Consider the following 19,016-nt stretch of genomic DNA (forward strand, 5'->3'; position numbering starts at 1 on the left):
ATAGATTAACCTGTTTATATTGATTAAATTTCTCTTATGAAAATTTTAACTATAAAATAAAACTCATAATTCAAATTTGAAAATAAAAAGAGAAAAAATATTCTTGTTTTGCATATAATACAAAATAACAACTATTAAAAATATGGTTAGAATTTTTTAACGAAACAATAAAAGGCTTTTTTTTTTACTTTGAATGTTTCAAAAATCATAATTTTTCTATATATATATGTATATATATATATATATATATATATATATATATATATATATATATATAAAGAATACTGGTATAGAGCATAAAGGTATTTCGTACACGTGATGATAACATGTTAGAAAAATTTTCCAAGTGTATAAAATCTCAGACATATTCCCTCTTCAACAATTGTACTACTACCACTCCCACAGTCCATCTTTCTCGCCATTTCCAAGCTCCATATATATTTCACGTAAAGCCTTCCTCCGCCGTCAGCCGCCGCGGTTACTTTTTTACCGCCGGTGACCCTCAGTCTCTACACCTCATTTCAACTGCCACCACACCACCACCCCAACTGTTGCGTACTGCACATATGTACAGCTCACTCCACTCTTTTTATTCCCCGTTAATACACTTTCCTGTACTTAATATTCGCAATATATATCTTGACTTGTACTATTAATACCTCTCTTTCAGGAATGCTACTAAAGTCACAGTTTCAAGTTCATTCAAGAAATTAAAAGTAAAGTAACAAGAGATCAGAAGCAGAGTTTCTCTGGTTGAAACCCCTCAGAAAAATTGAATATATGCTGTGATGAAGGAGAAAGAGAACGTGTTGTTTTTACGTGAAATTGTTGTAATGATAATGATGGTGTTAATGTTCTTGGCAAATTTGTACGGTGGGGTAGAGGGTATTCATCACCCTCATCGAATTCTTGTGGATACAGATATGGACACTGATGATTTCTTTGCTCTTCTCTACCTTCTGAAGCTTAACCGATCCCAAATGGACTTGAAGGTCTGTTTTTTCACTCTCCAGTGCTGTTTTTATTGATTATTCATTTTAAGGCTAGCTCTCGCATGATATGTCATGCCTTTCTTTGTTAATATGAATTTGTAATTTGTGTAGCCATCAGGCTTTGGTTTAGTGGTAAGAGCGCCTGATGTGTGGGCTAGGAACCATTTGCAATAGCCTAGTGATTAAGTGATAATAGTGGAGGGACGGACCCATTATCCATGAGTTCAGCACCATGCCCCAGCTGGCCCTTGGGAATTTCTCGATTATAAAAAAGAATTTGTAGTTTGTATATTACTTGTTCACAAGGGGCCAAATATTATTCATATGGCCAACCCTACTAGCTTGGGTTTGAGGAATAGTTGTTGTATACTACTTACTATATTCTTTACTTATACCTTGTTCATCTTCTATAATCTGTATATATATGTAGATGGCTATGTCGAGAATTCATGTCATATAGGTGGGTCAAAAGTTTCCAGACCTTATTTTGAGACTCTATTCAATTGGCTCTGAATTTCTTTCTAAACAATAGTTGTTGAAGAGTCAGTTTCTTAATTTAAAGTAAGCTACTAATGATTACTTTAACCAAACTTCTTGAATTACGTAAGTATTACTGTGTAAACTGGTAATTTAATTAAAATAAGCTACTACTAATGTATTTCTCAACCTACTCTCTTGGCTTTCATGAGATTAATTGTAAAGTTTGACGAGGTTTTACTCCGATTCAATTTGAAGAACATTTATACTAAGCAGTGTCAGAATTGTTTGAACTCATGAATAGGGATCAAACAAGTTGTACATTTCTTTCTTTTTGTTGAAAGCATGTCATGGAAAGTTTTATAACTCGGAAGGGGGCGATCCCTTTGACATTTCGTGCTCTAAATGTTTACATCAGCTCATAAGATAAGTTTTTCCTATTGAAAAAAACTTGAGAAGAGAGCTTTTTGCTGCAGGCAATAACTATTAGCACAAATGCATGGAGTGATGCAGGACATGCTGTTAATCAAGTATATGACATTCTTTACATGATGGGGCGTGACGATATTGCTGTTGGTTTAGGAGGTGAAGGTGGCATACTTCCCAATGGTACCATTCTGCCAAATGTTGGTGGATATTTGCCAATGATTGATCAGGTGAACAAAGTTTTTCCATTTACTCTACCTATGGCAGAATTCTGCAAGTTAACAATCATTTTTAGTGCCAAGGTGCTGTTTAGTTATACATCTCCATATTCACCCTTTACTTGAATGTGCAAACTTTTCACTGATTTGTTAGGGAAATGGCACAGCTGGATATTGTAGATATAGACAAGCTATTCCTGTGGGTCCCGGAGGACGTTTGGACATTGACTCAAATTTTGGGTTCCGAAAGAGCTTCCTTCCTCAGGTACCATTCCTTTCATTATAACTGAATGGCGTATAACTTGTCTAGCTGCCTTAATCACATCAATCAAATTGTTGATATAGGATACACAAGAGTAATCAGTTTCTATCTTCCACCTTTCTGTTCATACCATTAGACATTGTTCAATTTTCTGATGCACGCGTTGTGAAGCACAACCTATCTTTAGCCCAACTGTTATGGTTCGTCAGATCTTTGGTAGGATATTATTTCTGTTGTTATATACAAGAGGAAACAGTTAGACAGCTTAGCTTCACTCTGCAGAATGGTTGAATGTTGTAATAGCAGAATATCTATTAGCCAGCCAAGGATCACTGCCTACGCAATTGTGTCTTGACAGCCAGTAAAAATAATATGGCATAAAAAGGTATTTGCGTGTCACAAAAATTATGAATGGTGAAGATCCTTACCTGGAAAGGTGCTCTATGTGAATCTGTAGAGTTGGCAGTAATGCCAGCTGAAAGAGGATAAAATCAGTTCTATCCCTCATAAAATCACTATGACTAGAAGAAGAAGCTTAGGTCTCATTTCTTAGTTCCTGTTTGTTAAGATGTTTGCATGACATGTTAATCTTGAACTTGTCAACAGGGCAAGAGACAATATTCACCTCTTCGACAGCCAACAGCTCAGCAAGTAATGATCAACATTATTTCTTCCGGGCCTACAGTAGTTTATCTCATCGCGTCGCATACAAGTTTTGCACTATTTCTTCTAACTAATCCACATTTGAAGAAAAATATTGAACACATTTACATAATGGGAGGTGGTGTAAGGTCAAAAAATCCTACAGGTTGCTGTCCAAAGAATGTCAGCTCCTCTTGCCAAACTCAGCGGTGTGGTGACATTGGCAATGTATTCACAGATTACACAAGCAATCCTTATGCAGAGTTCAATTTCTTTATGGATCCTTTTTCTGCATATCAGGTATTACTAAGATCAATAGAGCTTCTACTGCATGTTCTTTTATTTTGACATGGTCCACTACGCCCCAATGTTGTCAATGAACAATCACCTTGCCTTACTAATATATGAATCTTTTCGCATAGTGTTATAGCCATATGTTGTAGCTAAACTTAATAGTCAGCAACTTCATTATTCCATTATACTGTAGGTAATTCATTCTGGTATTCCAGTTACTCTTGTCCCATTGGATGCCACAAACACGATTCCTGTAACTGAAAAGTTTATTGAAACTTTTGAGAAGAATCAGCACACTTACGAGGCACAGTACTGCTTCAAGTCCCTGAAAATGGCCCGTGATACTTGGTTTGATGACCAATTCAACACGGTAAAAATTTATAAATGTTAAGCTTGGTAAATACTTAATGATATGAAAACATCAGTGAAAATGTGATTTACTGATGACAATGTTGCTAAATTCAGATTTATTTTGTGTTGCTAAATGCAGATTTATTTGTGTTGCTAAACGCAGAGTTATTTTATGTGGGACTCCTTTATGTCTGGTGTAGCTGCTTCAATCATGCAGAAACAACACAACCAGCATGGAGAAAATGAATTTGCAGATATGGAGTATATCAATATCACAGTAATTACTTCAAACAAGCCATATGGGATTTCTGATGGATCAAATCCAACTGTTGATGGTCATAAAACTCCAAAATTCAGATTGGCGAGAAATGGAGTTCATAGCGGCCATGTACAGACTAGACTTCGTGATCCATTTTGCGTAGAAAAGAACAGGAGGGGCAGATGCCAGGTGATGAATTGTTTCAGGTCATTATCTTGATTATGGTTTTTGGTTTATCTTTGTCGTAACTTGCCAAAGAATGATTTTACTCTTTGTTGCACCTGAGCGTTTTAAATCTGTCATGGTATAGAAATTCAAAGTTTCTTTCCTTACCATATAACTATCACTCTCCATGTTTTCGATCAACTAAGATGAGTTTAGAGATAGGTTGATATATGATTTCCTTCTTTTACTTCTGGTTTTTTAATTAACTACTCTATGCATAACCTTTGTACTGTAATGTAGTCTGAGTTGGTGCTGTTTATCAGGACGGTTATACAAAAGAAACTGTTGGTGCAGGAGGAGTGCCTATTCTTGTTGCTATAAAAGCAAAACATAATCAAAATGCTAACAGTGTACTGGACAGAGAGTTTTTTGTTAGCTTTCTGGATGTAAGTTCTAAAACTAGTTTCTAATTTGAAATTGGTTATATTTCATATACCATCAGCTTCTAATCAAATGACTATATGAATGCAATATGAGATGCATATGCCTGATTTGTTATCCACTCCTACCTCCTATTTGCCTGTGACCTTTTTGCCTTACACATTTAAATAAAAGGACAGACCATGTCAAGAGTCTCAAGACTAATGCTATTATTTGTCATGGTTGTAGGTCTTAAACCAAAGAGAAAACACTGGAAGATATAACTTTTCTACGCAATTCCCTTATTACAAAGAAGTACTTTACAAACCAGATTTTAGAGGCAAGCATCTTGGGAAGAATGTTGTGTTTGATATGGATATGAGTGCTGGAGATTTTCTAGCTCTCTTTTATCTCCTTAAGTTACCAGTACAAGAAATCAATCTCAAGGTAAAATGACCTTCTATTCCCTCAACTGAAAGTTCAGACCGGTATCAGAATCTGTAAAGAAAATTATTTTCCTTCACCAAAGTAAGTTTCTTAAATGGGTGGTAAAATTGCTTCAGTTCATGTTCAACTCTTTATCCAAATATGTGCTTTCCAGTTCTGTTTAGTTTTGTAATAAATTGATGAATTCTTCGCCATGTAAAAGAAAACTTCATCTACCATAGCAGAAATGGGCTGAGCCGAAGATAAAGGACTCAATTTTGTAAATAACTAAGTTGAGGAAGCAATGCTTGTCAATGTGCAATATCTTCTTCTGTTCAGGCTATAATTGTGAGTCCGACTGGCTGGGCGAATGCTGCAACAATTGATTCTGTGTATGATTTGCTTCATATGATGGGTCGTGATGACATTCCTGTTGGCCTCGGAGATGTGTTTGCAATGAACCAGTCTGATCCTGTTTTCTATGCAGTTGGTGACTGCAAGTACAACAAGGTTATTCCACAAGGTAGTGGCGGATTTCTCGACTCAGACACTCTTTACGGATTATCTCGTTCTTTGCCTCGAAGTCCTCGCAGGTACATTGTCTAGCTAGTGTAAATCTGCCTAAAGGAGAAACAGTAGATTTCTGTAAAAATGTGATCTTGTTAAGCATTGACATTTCAAGTGATTCATCTTAGCACTTTACTTTCACTGTTGCACATGTCCATTTGTGTAGTGTACAATTTTGCTGATCTAAATAATTTCAGATATACAACTGAAAATTCTGTGAAATATGGAGCTCTAAGGGACACTGATCATCCTGAACTCAGACAACCTCTAGCACTAGAAGTGTGGGAGTCAGTGGTGGAATCACTCAATCCTGGATCCAAGGTTACCATTTTAACCAATGGTCCATTGACTAATATAGCAAAGATCGTTCTTGCAGGCGAGAATATGACCGAAGCTATCCAGGCAAGCATTTCCTCTACCCTTTTGGTCGTATGAGAGAGAGTCCTAGCTGCATATCGTTTCCTAGTCCCTCGGGTAGCTTAACTCAGTTACATCGATACTCTTTTTTATGGCCCAACTGTAAGAATCTTAACATCATATAAGTACCATTTAGCTCACATATCTCTCGTACACTAAGGCCAAACACTAGATTACTGTTCCATCGATGACAAGAGAGCATGGTTTGGATTCACAAATTGAGATATCTAGAGTAGGCATTATTTAATGAGAATGCACTGTTTTTTTTGTTTTCCCTGATGCAGGAAATACTAATTGTTGGGGGGCACATCAATTATGACAACACTGAGAAGGGAAATGTGATCAATGTTCCTTCAAATAGATTTGCGGAACTGAATATGTTTCTTGACCCTCTGGCTGCAAAGACAGTTTTGAGTTCAGAACTTAATATCACTCTCATTCCACTTGGCATACAGCGGAATGTCAGTGTATTTCCTGAAATTCTTGAACGACTTTACCAGACTAAAAAGACACCTGAAGCAATCTTTGCAAGACGTTTGCTTTCAAGGTTACACCACCTCCAAAAGACACATCACAGATACCAGCATATGGTATACAATCCTCATCTCAATTTATCCTAAACATTTTCCACGTAACAATGAATGAGTTTCTAACTTTTAGAAATGTTACTGCACTTAGCGCGCAATGTACAGAATCATGTGTTTTAGATGATGCTACATTTTGCTTTGTAAAATAACAGGATACATTTCTTGGAGAAATCATTGGAGCAGTAGTTTTGGATGGTGACTATTCTGTACTAAAATCAACGTTTGGCGTCAAGAACATAAAAGTCACTGCCTCGGGGATTGAATATGAAGATGGACAGATAGTTATCGAAGAAAAGCAAAGCAAATCAGTAAGAGTATTGGAGAATCTGGATCCATTAGCTTATTACAACGCTTTTGCAAATCGACTAGGTGACGAAAAGCAGTCTGCAGTAGTTGGAAGCTTTGATGAGCAGAGAAGAATTTGGAATACACCATATAATAGAAAGAAAACTTCCCCTTAATTTCTCTTCCACTGCTTTTTCTTCCTGATTTTTTTTTTTTTTTGTGTGTTTTAGGTAATTTGTTCACATCTCTGACTTTTGAGAACAATTGACTTACTCATTCTTGATGCTCAAGCAATAGTTAACAAAATTGTACATATAGTTACACAGTGACAGTGGCTATAATGGGAAGGAAATAAAGGAAGATTTTTTGACTCATAGCTCATTCATTCAATCATTCCCTTATTAACAAGAGTTTACCTTTTCTGCAGTTTACTAGTAACCTATCCCACATATTCTAACAGTTACCAGTCAACTTTTAGCATATTGCAAATTTTATCAATATGCAGTCGAAGTTCAAATAGTGTCTGTTGCGGCCAAACGCACACGCAAGTATACGCGGTCATCGAGTAATAAAGTGACTAAAAGTCGATGTCGAATCCACGAGAACTTGTGATTAATTATTAACTAAATTAGACTATCCTAACTATCTGAACAAGAATTAAACCTAGAAGTATTTGATTCTAAACTAATTAAAATAAAGAAAAACAAATAGTAAACCCTGAACAAAAGGATAGCAAATTTTTATGTTATCAATGCGGTGAAAACGATCTAGGGTATGGGCTATCTAGCAATCATATTGTATTCTTCAATTGAATTGACTAATTAATTTATCTAACTTATTGGTTGACAGGGTTAATATTGCTCATAAGAATCTGTCGAGTTCTTACTCGCCTATTCAAGCTAACCTAACGCCTATATGTCTATGGAGTTAGATTCAAGAAGAACGTATTTATAATTCTTGTACATCAACCAAGCAAGGCAATTAGGTATATGTCTATCCTAACCGCGAATCCATTCCCCGATGCCCGGGTTCAAGAACTTGCTCTACTCAATCTTATGTGCAATCTAGAATTCCCACTTTCGAGTTCAACTCTAGATTCGTAGATAGTATTCAATTGGTGATCAAGCAATCAAATAATTAAGTGCATGATTAAATAAATAAACCAATATGATAAACTAAGAAACCAAAATCAATATTCGAATAACAATAGTCATGAAAGAACCACAACCTTAGAACGTGAAGTTTAGCTCTACATAGACATGGTAGCCAAACAACAAATCATACAATAACACATAAAAATTACAAAGTTTGATGGAAGAAAAGATGAAACCCGGCCTTCAATGCGGCTCTTTGCTCTCCCTAGGTCAAAAGTCTGTCAAAAGTTACAAAAATAACGTTTTACATGTATTTATACCATGTAGAGTCGAGCCCAGATGAAAACACATTCTCCTACGTGAAAGAGGACTCTGGCTCTGTAAAATTTGCATAGGCGTGCCGCATGGGACGACGAGCCACGCGGTGTGCTTGTGGGGAACTTTAGAGAGCATGCAATTTGAGGGCAACAACAATTTACATAGCGCGCCGCGTCTACGGAAATTTGAAAACATATAAAACATGAAAGTTGTAGCTCTTTTAAATAGCTTTCCAACGATATATTGTGAAGCCCAAACGGATTTTTGAGCGAAACGTTATGTGCATTTTACTGGACAATGCGCAGTATGCCTGCTCGATTCTTCGTTTCGTTCTTAAAGTGCACTATCATTCGTTGATCCCCGAACACGATCCCAACTTAATCCTTGGGCTTTTACTCAGACTTCAAAATTACAGAACAGTTTGAATTCATTCCATAACATCCACATAGATCAAAATCACTCCTACAAGGCATAAAACACATAGTGCAAAACACTAGCGATTAAAGCTTAAACTCAATTAAAGTGTAGTAAATTAGAGTGTAATAAGCGATTAAAATACGTAATTTTAGCCTATCATCAGTGTCCTTGAACTGCAGTACTTTAGGTCCGTATCACCCCAACATTAAATAATTGACATGATTAAATATGATGTCTCCTTTATTTTCTTGTTTAGTTTACACTCATACAAGCAGCTATCAACTTATCCTACTGTTTACTCTTAAAATGGATAACAGTTGAATTTATATGCGATTTAAGGATATGTGGATTGATTTAACACAAATAATCAAGAATGTTAAATAAATGAGTTAAATATGGAATGAATAATCAAACCAAATGTGATGTTACGACTGGACTCGAATTTGGGATGGACAGTAATTTTGCCCTCGATCGGACCCTTGGTTCGAAACCAAATGTATATGAAGAGCAACAATAAAATAAGAACTTTTCAATAGCTAGAAATCAGGAAAATGAACTTGTATTGCCTTGGTTTGCGTGTAAGAATGTGTGCTATTGAACAAAAAGCTTTTCCTTTATATAGTAGGAAAGTTTCATCCCTAGTACAATTCTAAAAAATGTAAAAATCCCCTCGTTAATTACTTATCTGCAACCGCCATCGAGCGAGATCTGGATATCACATCCCTCTTTTAGCCGTGTGCAACCGTTGCCATGCTTTATTAGGTCTCGGAGCTCGTTTTGGGTTTGGGGAGCGTTGTCTTATGAGGCCCGATGGAGAGCACTCCTTTCGGGCCTCGGTACAAAAAGTTCTCAGCTTCGATTCCAATCCCATGTAATCATATCCTTGCTTCATTTGATCCACCAGAAAATCGGAGTGTGTGTTATCTCAGCTTCGATTCCAATCCCATGTAATCATATCCTTGCTTCGTTTGACCCACCAGAAAATTGGAGTGTGTGTTAGTCCCGGTTTCACCCATTTACACCTACAAACCTGTCATGCGACACAGCTAAGATTATTTTCTTATAATACTTTTTTCAAAGTGTGGAGAACATGAATTCCAATACCTATATTTATAGTTAGGTTATGGACATTATGGTAAAGAATAGTATAAGTTACAGAAGAAGTGGGCAAGGAGTAATGGCTATTATGGAAAGGCATGTAAATAGAGGTGTTAAGGGTTCAAGCTGCAAATGAACGTCCACAATTAGTATTACTCATAACCCTAGAAAATTATTTTAGGTTTTCTATTGACCTTTTTTAAAGAGAAAATCTCACTTTATACTCATTAAGCCCAAACTATTTACCTTTTAATATCGAGAAATTTTCAGAAACCATTATTGTATAGTGGCTATTAACTTCCTATAATTACATATACATAATTACTTCCTATAACTACTATTCAGTTGTTACAGTAGTGTATTTGCTGCATTCGCGTCGCTGTATTCATGAATACAACAGCAAAAGCACCTAAAAATCAGGGTAGTCTAGCTGTACGCGCATGTATTCGTGCCATGTATTCATGAATACAGCAGCAAAGAGCGCCTAAAATCAGGGCAGTCCAACTGTATGTGCATGTATTCACATGTATTCGTGTTGCTGTATTCATGAATACATCAGTAAAAAACACCTAAAATCAGGGGAATCCAGTTGTACGCACATGTATTCGCGCCATGTATTCATGAATACAACAACAAATAGCGCCTAAAATCAGGGCAGTCCAGCTGTACGCGCATGTATTCGCGTTGCTGTATTCATGAATACAGAAGTAAAAAGCACCTAAAATTTGGGCAATCTAGCTGTACGCGCATGTATTCACGCCATGTATTCATGAATACAGTAACTGCAATCACCTTAAAAAGTAGGTGTGTCTAGCTGTCTAAGAGAGAGGAAAACATAAATAGCGTATTTCATGTATTCTTTCATGCCTCAATGGTAGTATATATCATAAATACTTATTTTGCTATAAAGTATAAAAGGTAGCTATAGAAAATAATATTTTAAAATAATTTTAGTTTATAATAAATAGGGTGTATACCTTTGCTATACGAGGTAAAATTTCCTTTAATATCCAAGCCCAAAAGATTTACTTTTCTTACCTATATGGTTTAAACTATTTACCTGCCTACCCAATTTCTTTTCCCTTTTTAATTTCTCTAAACAAGCAAAGTCTCACACCCCAAACGTTCCTTTCCCCTTTCAAAAAACACCCATAGCTTAGTCTTTTTAGTGGATGATGAAAATTCAGTACAGGCCCATACATTTACCCAAATATTTTTAGAATTTTCTATATAAATTATAAAAAACAAGTTTTCGTATTATTTTACATGAGTTTCACTCCAAAATCCTCTTTCTATACTAGTATATTCTTTTTTGTGTATTTATTTGTATTTTGAACCCATGTGTTATTATGATTATATATTAAGCTTCTTAGATCAAAAAAAAAATTGCGTGTCTTTGAAGACCTACCATTGTTGAGCTTGAAACTCCTAAATTTGAAATTTGATTTTGAAGATTTAATATTTAATTCGAAGTGAGTGCTGTAAATTATTGTTATAGTACTTTCAGGAAGTTTATAGTGAAATTTGGTAGCATTTGGAGCTGGTTTGAGGTACTTGAGAATGAAATTTTCAGCTGAAATTTAAAGAACACAGTTACTCAATAGTATACCGCTAGGGCATACAATATATAATAAGAGTATACAACTATACTGCAACACCATACTGTAATAGTATATAATATACGCAATGATATATTGTAATAATATGCAATATACTATAATAATATACAATATACTACAATAGTATACTTTGGTTGCTATTTGTTAAATCATCTTGGTGCTATTGTGGAAAGCTAAAATCACGGTTATAGTCCGAATTTGGTTGCTGATAATTGAAAAAAAAAACTAGTCAATCATTAAAGGAGCTTTGAAGCTTTTGATTTGGGAATTAAAAATATAATAATTGTTTGGACTTTAAATGCAGGTGAATATTATTAAAACTTGTTGCAAATATTTGAACGAATATGAAGTTTGAGTTCAATTAAAGTTGATTTAAAGTGAATTTGGTCGAAAATTTCAAGCTAAAGATCTCCTCCAACACTTAGTCTCCAATTTAAATTTTTGGTTGTGCCTATATGAAATATGGTAAAGTTTTATTTTGGTTCCTTTGAAATTGGTGTTGATTTCAACTTCTTCCAACTGCAATAAATATATAACATAAATAGTTTGTGGAAGGGTCGGACATTAATGAATAGGGGAAAAACTTTATTCGTAAGGGCAAGTAAATAATTTGTGATGGGTAGATATTTGCCAAAGATCCCCTTTTTAAGAAAAATAGAAAACTAACATCAATTTTTCAAAAACAGTTCAAACACCAAACCCAACACTTATTGGAAAATATATTTTTTTTTAGAAAAAATAAAATCAAACTATTTTCTACTCGTGCTGAACACGTTTACCAAAAGGGCGCCCTCCATCGGAGACGTGGACACCTTTTTGCTTTATAGGAATATATAATACTTTGTATACGGTCGAAACCGGATTCACCTATTGTATGGCAAATCGAGACTGAAACGTAACAGGTTAAAGTTCAATCTTGGGTTATATCGAACCGAGGTGTGAAGTTACATCATTGAGCTCGTGACCCCGGGACCGAACAAAATCTAGACCAAACAAGATCGAGGGACATTTGCCGAGCCAAATAGCAGAAGGGCGAAATATCCGTGGTCGTTTGGAAATCACGGCGGAAATCTCGGCACGTATCAAGGAGAGACCGAGATATTAGCAAATCATTAGATTTTTTTACCTTGTATAGAATTGTATCAAGAGTAGGATACCCCTACTATATAAATGAGGGTCTGATCATTTGTAACACACATTGTAATACGTAGCACAAAGCAATATACTGTCATTTTTAGCTCTTATCATCTTATTATTCTGTTCTTACATTAGTTGAGGCATTTCTTGGTTCGAGGATGATCAAACTCGAAGGCCAAGGCTGTTCAATTTATGTGGTTTGCATTTATTCTCTTATCGTTAATTTCAATATTAATCTGTCTTTTTAATTTGTACCAAGTTATATCACGTATGTTTAAAACCGTGTATAAATCCAATTGTTATTCGTTTTTAGGGTAAATAATTTGGCACCCATCGTGGGGCTAAGGATAATACTGATTACTCGGTGCAAACTTTCATAACACACACTATTTTTCACTTGTTATTTGAAGTATCTTTGATTCCAGGATCAAAATGTCGAACTCTCAGTCAGCGCCCCCTCACGTTGACAATGTTTTTGCCTACCATGGCGAGAATGACAACATAGCACCAGGGAACGACGTACCCCCAGTCGATCTCGATGGAGTTCCGGTTGTAGATCCAATCTGCAGCTCATATGTAGCCCTCAACACAAATTTGGTTGTTGATCCCGAGGGTAGCGTCCGTAGGGATGTTCGATCAGCGCTCAAAGCATACATGGCGAAGAAGATGGCGGGATTAACCTGCGGGTGATCCTCGAAATGTTGCAGGCTCAACAGGCAACGATAGCCTAGCTCGAAAACCAGAATCACCCACCGAGCAGGATCGAGCCCGAGCGTCGCAGGAAGTTGTCCACAGGGTCGAATCAATTTCAAGGAAATCAAACGAGAAAAAATCGGGGATTGATCCTGCAATCGTGATGATGCTCGAAGAACTGACAAAACGAATTGAGTCGGGGGAAAAGAAGATTGAGGAAAACGACAAGAAGGTGGAAACTTATATTTCCAGGATCGATCAAATCCCGGGGGCACCACCAATATTGAAGGGTCTGGACTCCAAAACGTTCGTACAAAAACCTTTCCCCCCGAGCACGACTCCCAAGATGATCCCCTAGAAATTCCACATGCCCGAGATTCCTAAATACAACGGAACCACCGATCCGAACGAGCATGTCACCTCTTACATATGTGCTATCAAAGGGAATGATCTAGAGGATGACGGGATTGAATATGTCTTGCTAAAGAAATTTAGAGAGACCCTGTCAAAGAGGGTATGATATGGTACCACAAGTTACCACCTAATTCTATTGACTCATTTGCTATCCTAGCAGTTTCTTTCATAAAGGTACACGCCGGAGCCATCAAGGTTGAAACCAGAAAATCGGAACTTTTCAAGGTAAGGCAGAAGGACAACGAAATGCTCAGAGAATTCGTGTCCTGATTCCAAATGGAACGGATGGACTTGCCACTAGTCGCTGATGATTGGGTTGTTCAAGCTTTCACCCAAGGACTCAATGTTCTCAGTGGCTTCGTAGCAGTTGAAGCAGAATTTGATAGAGTACCCAGCTTTTACTTGGGCCGATGTGCATAATCGGTATCAATCAAAGATCAGGGTCGAAGACAACCAACTTGAGGCTCCTTTCGGGTACGTTTATCCTATCAGACCCATCGACAAGATCAAGAGGGATATTGACCGAGAATCGAGGTCGAACAGTGATCGATATCAGCCATATAATGGAGATCGTAGGAGCAGCAGATCTAGGCAAAATCTTGTACGAAATGAAAGGAGGAGTGATCGAGGCCAGATCTCTTGAGGTCTCATGAGCAAGAACGACTTCGACAGACCTATCGTACCTAAAGAAGCACCACGATTATCAAAATACAACTTTAATGTTGATGTAGCCACCATAGTATCAGCTATCGGACGCATCAAAGATACCAAATGGCCTCGACCTTTACAGACCGATCCAGACCAAAGAGACACCAACCAAATGTGCAAATATCATGACACTCATGGCCACTGAACGGAAGATTGTCGACAATTGAGAGAAGAAGTAGCCCGGTTATTTAACAACGGGCATCTTCGGGAGTTTCTGAGTGATCGAGCCAAGAATAATTTCAGAAACAGGGATTCTAATAAGCAAAACGAGCAAGAGAAACCTCAACACGTTATTCATATGATCATGGGAGGGGTCGATGTTCCTCAAGTTCCGTGTTAAAGTGCACCAAAGTATCAATCACGAGGGGAAAAGGGACTCGAGATTGCATACTAGAAGGAACTTTATCTTTCAACGACGAAGATGCAGAACGAATCATGCAGCCCCATAATGATGCACTGGTAATATCTATACTTATGAATAAAACTCGAGTTAAACGTGTGCTAATTGATCCAGGTATCTCGACCAACATCATTCGATCGAGGGTCATAGAACAACTTGGCCTACAGGACCAAATCATTCCTGCAGCCTGAGTGCTAAACGAGTTCAACATGGCTTGTGAAACTACTAAGGGGTCGTTTATAGTGCTGGTATAAAAATTTAATACCACCTTAATACTTTTTTGGTTAGCAAACCTGGTATAAGTTATCCCGGAATTAAATTTAGTACCGGACTAACTTATACCTTATAGAGGGTGGGGTAATTAGTGTTGGGATAACTTATACCTTCTTGTTAGAAATCATGCAATTGTCATTTTTAATACAACATACCAAACAGTGGATATAAAATAATACCAGGATAATTCCCAGTATAACTAATCCCAGCATAACATATCCTAGCATAACTTATCCCGGCATAAGCCATATTCAAACCAAACGACCCCTAAGGGAGAAATAACATTGCTAGTAAACGCAGCCGGAACCATCCAGGAGACCAAGTTTTATGTGATCGAAGGGGACATGAGGTATAATGCCCTATTTGGGAGACCGTGGATCCACAACATGAGAGATGTGCCCTCGACCCTTCACTAGGTGTTGAAATTCCTGACACCAAAGGAATTAAGACGATCTACGAGGAGAAGCCCCCCGCAAAGGAGATGTTTGCCGTTGATGAAGTAATTCCAATATCAACACTCTCATCGACACAGGATCCAGATTCGAAGGCAAAACAAGAAGCCAAATAGCAATCACCGATGTCGGCCTCGACCCAACTGGACAAGCAGGGGACTGACGAACACGATGATTACGGGGTTCCTCGATCCTTCATAGTCCCCGATGATTCCGACGCTACCAAATCAGAGGTCAAAGAGCTGGAGCAAGTCATACTAATCGAACATCTTCCCGATCGAAAGGTATACTTAGGCATGGGGTTAACACCTGAGCTCAGGAAAAAACTCATTCAATTTCTTATTACTAACATGGATTGTTTTGCTTGGTCTGATAACTATGGATTTTAACCTATCTTATGCTTTTTTTTGCTTAGGTTTTGGATAAAAAATGTGTAAAAGTATTCCCGAAAACTAACTTACTGTTCTTACTTGCAGGGTTTGGTCAAAATGAGGCAAAAAAGACAAAATAAACTCATGAAGGAGTAAACTTGCACAGACTAAAGACTGGGAACTGGAGCGTGGAGAGCGGACAAAATACGCAGCCGCGTGAGGACCACCGCTGAGGCATCCACAAATACGCGGCCTGCGAAAGTAAAGTTCAGAGAGGCTAATTTGAGCACAAGTTCTACCACTGACCGCAGAATACCTGACGCGGTCGAGGTGGTATTTTCGCTGAGGGCGGTGATTGAAGTTCAAAGACCCCGCAAGTCATGCTTAATAGAAGAACGCATTCCGTGTGAGCATGTGATTTTTTTCCGAATAATAATCTTCCTACAAAAGTCACAAATGGATTTGTCTTTTAAGTGCTTTTATTTTTTTAGGAATTTATAGTAATTGCTTGGTAATTGTTCGTATTTAGTTACATTTTGGTGCATATTTAATATTTTAAAAATCATAAAACATACCCTAAAATGTTCAAATTTCATGCATTGCACTTTTAAGTTGATATTTGTATTTTTAGGTTTAAGTTGTTAATTAATTGCATTAATAGACAAAAAATCAAAAAATATTGGTCATTTTTCCATTTTTAGCTTTTAATATGAAAATAGCAATTTCCTTCCATTAGCTTTGAGTTAATTATTAAAATATATAATTAAATATTATTCTAGGGTTTTTAATTAAATTTAGTAGTTTAAAAAAATAAGAAAAAGATAAAAATAAATAAAGAGGGGGGAAACTTTGATTAAAACTCGAAATTGGGCCAAATCCAACTTCTGAGGCAAAGTTTTTTCGCCCGAAACCACCTTTAGCCCAACACCCCTTCCCTTCCCTTAAACTCAGACCCAGTCTACCCAGCCCAAACCAGATTTGACCTATTACCCACTTTCATAAATAACCCCTATTATAACACCCACAAAAAAATCCTAAACCTAAATGCTCAATACCAAACGACGCCCATTCCTTGACTCATCTCTGCCGCCCCTTGTTCACCAGAAATCGCTCAAAACTCGTCCGAGTTTCAGACGAGTTCCTTCCAAACTCACCCCACATGTTCCTTCCTCTCTCCTCTAGCCACGTAGCGTACTATCTCTAACAAACAGAATTATTCCTTCCGGGTTTTGCGGGTTTAGATTCTTTGCAGAGAGATTTTGAGATTAATGGGAGCCATGGATTGATTGTCAATCGATCCACGCCCTTCATATGTTCCAAAAAATCGTTTATACAAAGAGCCTTGAGGTTTTTCGTTTTAGATTTGGAGGGGGGGTAAGAAGGTTCAAGATCTTTTAAAAATGGCTATATATTTGAGGTCTTGGGAGAAAGAAAGGAGGAGGAGATTTTAGAGGTCTGAGATTTTTGGGGGAGATTTGAAAATTTAGGGTTCTTCTGTTCGTGTTCAATTCTTCATAGAAATTAGAGAGCTTTTGAGTTTTTCTTTTATTTTCGAAATATCAAAAAAAAAAAAATAATTTCTTGTTACTTTGTTTCAATTCTGGATCTTTGCCTAAAAAATGGAAGTTGCTTGAGTTTGAGGTTGGTTCGAACTCCCACTAGTGAAGTTTGAGGTTTAAAGCCGTGATTCCTTGTCCAGTTTGAGTCGTTGTATTCGCTCGATTCCAATCCATTGCCGAATTCCACTACTTGTATGTTCAAAGTTGAAATTATTGAAACTTTTAGTTCATGTTCATCTCCAACTCTTTATTTTCTGGTGGATTAAAATGTGACTAGAGTTTAAGACGTAGGGGGTTCCGGAATCTGGATTTTGTTTAGCGAGAATGTTAATAGATTAATAATCGATATGGTGTTAGCTACAAAATGATTTGAGTGGGTATTCTGGGTAGGAATAGATCTATATTGTTGACTATTTATAGTATCTTTAAACTTGGATTTGCTTGTTTTTTGCCATGAATGTTTGAGATTTCTGTCATCATCGTTATTGCTCATTGAAATTTGGACTGACAGAACCTGTCTTGCTTTCCATTGGAATCAGAATGGTCATTTCCTTTATGATAAGTTGAAGTATTGTTGCTTTAAATTTTGTTTGGTCTAGATGAGATGCGATTGTTTGACCTGAAGTTAGCTCCTTTCTGATTGAACATGAGTTTGATGGTGTTATTTGTCGAGTGAAATTCCTTTCCTGCTTAATTGCATGGTTAAACAAGTCTAGGTTAGTGGTAATCTATGTTGTCGTTCCCCTGCTAAGTGATGATACACATATGAATAGGTTTAAACGAAATAAAATCCATGCTACCTTGCTGTTGCAACCTTTCACCCTGTTTCTCTATGTGTGTTGTCGAAAACATCTGATTAGTTCGCACATTGGTCTGTTCTTGTTTATTGAAAATTGAAATTCGCTTCATGATAGTCTGCCGAGTGGTTTTTGAACTTAATGGATTAAGCATGAAATGTTGTCCTGGTCGAGTTCGCCTTTCCTATCTAAATACGCATCGTCTTCTAGCAGTTTCTACCATGATTGCGCCTAAGTAATCGATACTATTGAAATAATCTTGAGTTGTGGTTAAATTTTCAGAATTGGGATGTCCGTATTAATTTATTGATACCCTGATCTGTTGCCATCGTTTGTGTGTCGAATTGTGTTCAACTTTATCCTCATGCCATAGAAAAACACATGCAAGTTGCATTTTTGCTATCTCTCGCCTATAGAAATTATATGTTTGTTCTTGGAATTGGATTATTTGTTTGGTTGATGTGAAGACAATTTACAAATGAACTTTGAAATAATTTGATATACCAACTGTTGGTTTAAGATTACATTTATTTACCAGAAGTGGTGTCTCTATTCCTAAAATACCTATGTTGTAAATTCGAAAACAGTTATGCATTTGTGGTTGAGTTTGGTTTGTCTGTTGGAATTTTTATTTTTATGCTATGAAATATGGGCCTTGTATAATCTTAATAAAGGGACATGAGTGAGTAGCGGGTTTTCTTTAGCAGAACAATCTAATTATGTTGGAGTGAGCTTTGAAGTTTATTGGGATAGAATATGGACCAAACAATTTATTTCAGTCATGCTAATTTAATAAGAACAAAACTGACATATTTTTCTCAGTTGTTTCATAGCTCATTGTTTCATCATTCATCTGAAATGTAGCTAGGACGCAATTC

The 19,016-nt window shown here is 36.8% G+C and overlaps 1 protein-coding gene across 2 annotated transcripts; it reads left to right on the forward strand.

Annotated features, from left to right (window-relative positions):
- Positions 1-390: 390 nt before the first annotated feature.
- Positions 391-7,143, forward strand: LOC104224512 (nucleoside hydrolase 3-like). 2 transcript variants are annotated; one of them, XM_009776185.2, is made up of 13 exons: positions 391-568; positions 671-992; positions 1,946-2,125; positions 2,268-2,378; positions 2,982-3,317; positions 3,505-3,681; positions 3,826-4,110; positions 4,410-4,532; positions 4,756-4,953; positions 5,272-5,525; positions 5,697-5,901; positions 6,201-6,506; positions 6,656-7,143. In XM_009776185.2, exons 2-13 carry the CDS (start codon positions 789-791, stop codon positions 6,962-6,964), a joined length of 2,688 nt encoding a protein of 895 aa, XP_009774487.1. In that variant the 5' UTR covers positions 391-568; positions 671-788; the 3' UTR covers positions 6,965-7,143. The 2 variants fall into 2 exon arrangements, with proteins under 2 accessions (XP_009774487.1, XP_009774488.1); XM_009776186.2 differs by lacking the exon at positions 4,410-4,532.
- Positions 7,144-19,016: the final 11,873 nt, after the last annotated feature.

Source organism: Nicotiana sylvestris, chromosome 1, assembly GCF_000393655.2.
Source record: "Nicotiana sylvestris chromosome 1, ASM39365v2, whole genome shotgun sequence".
Taxonomy (NCBI): Eukaryota; Viridiplantae; Streptophyta; class Magnoliopsida; order Solanales; family Solanaceae; genus Nicotiana; species Nicotiana sylvestris.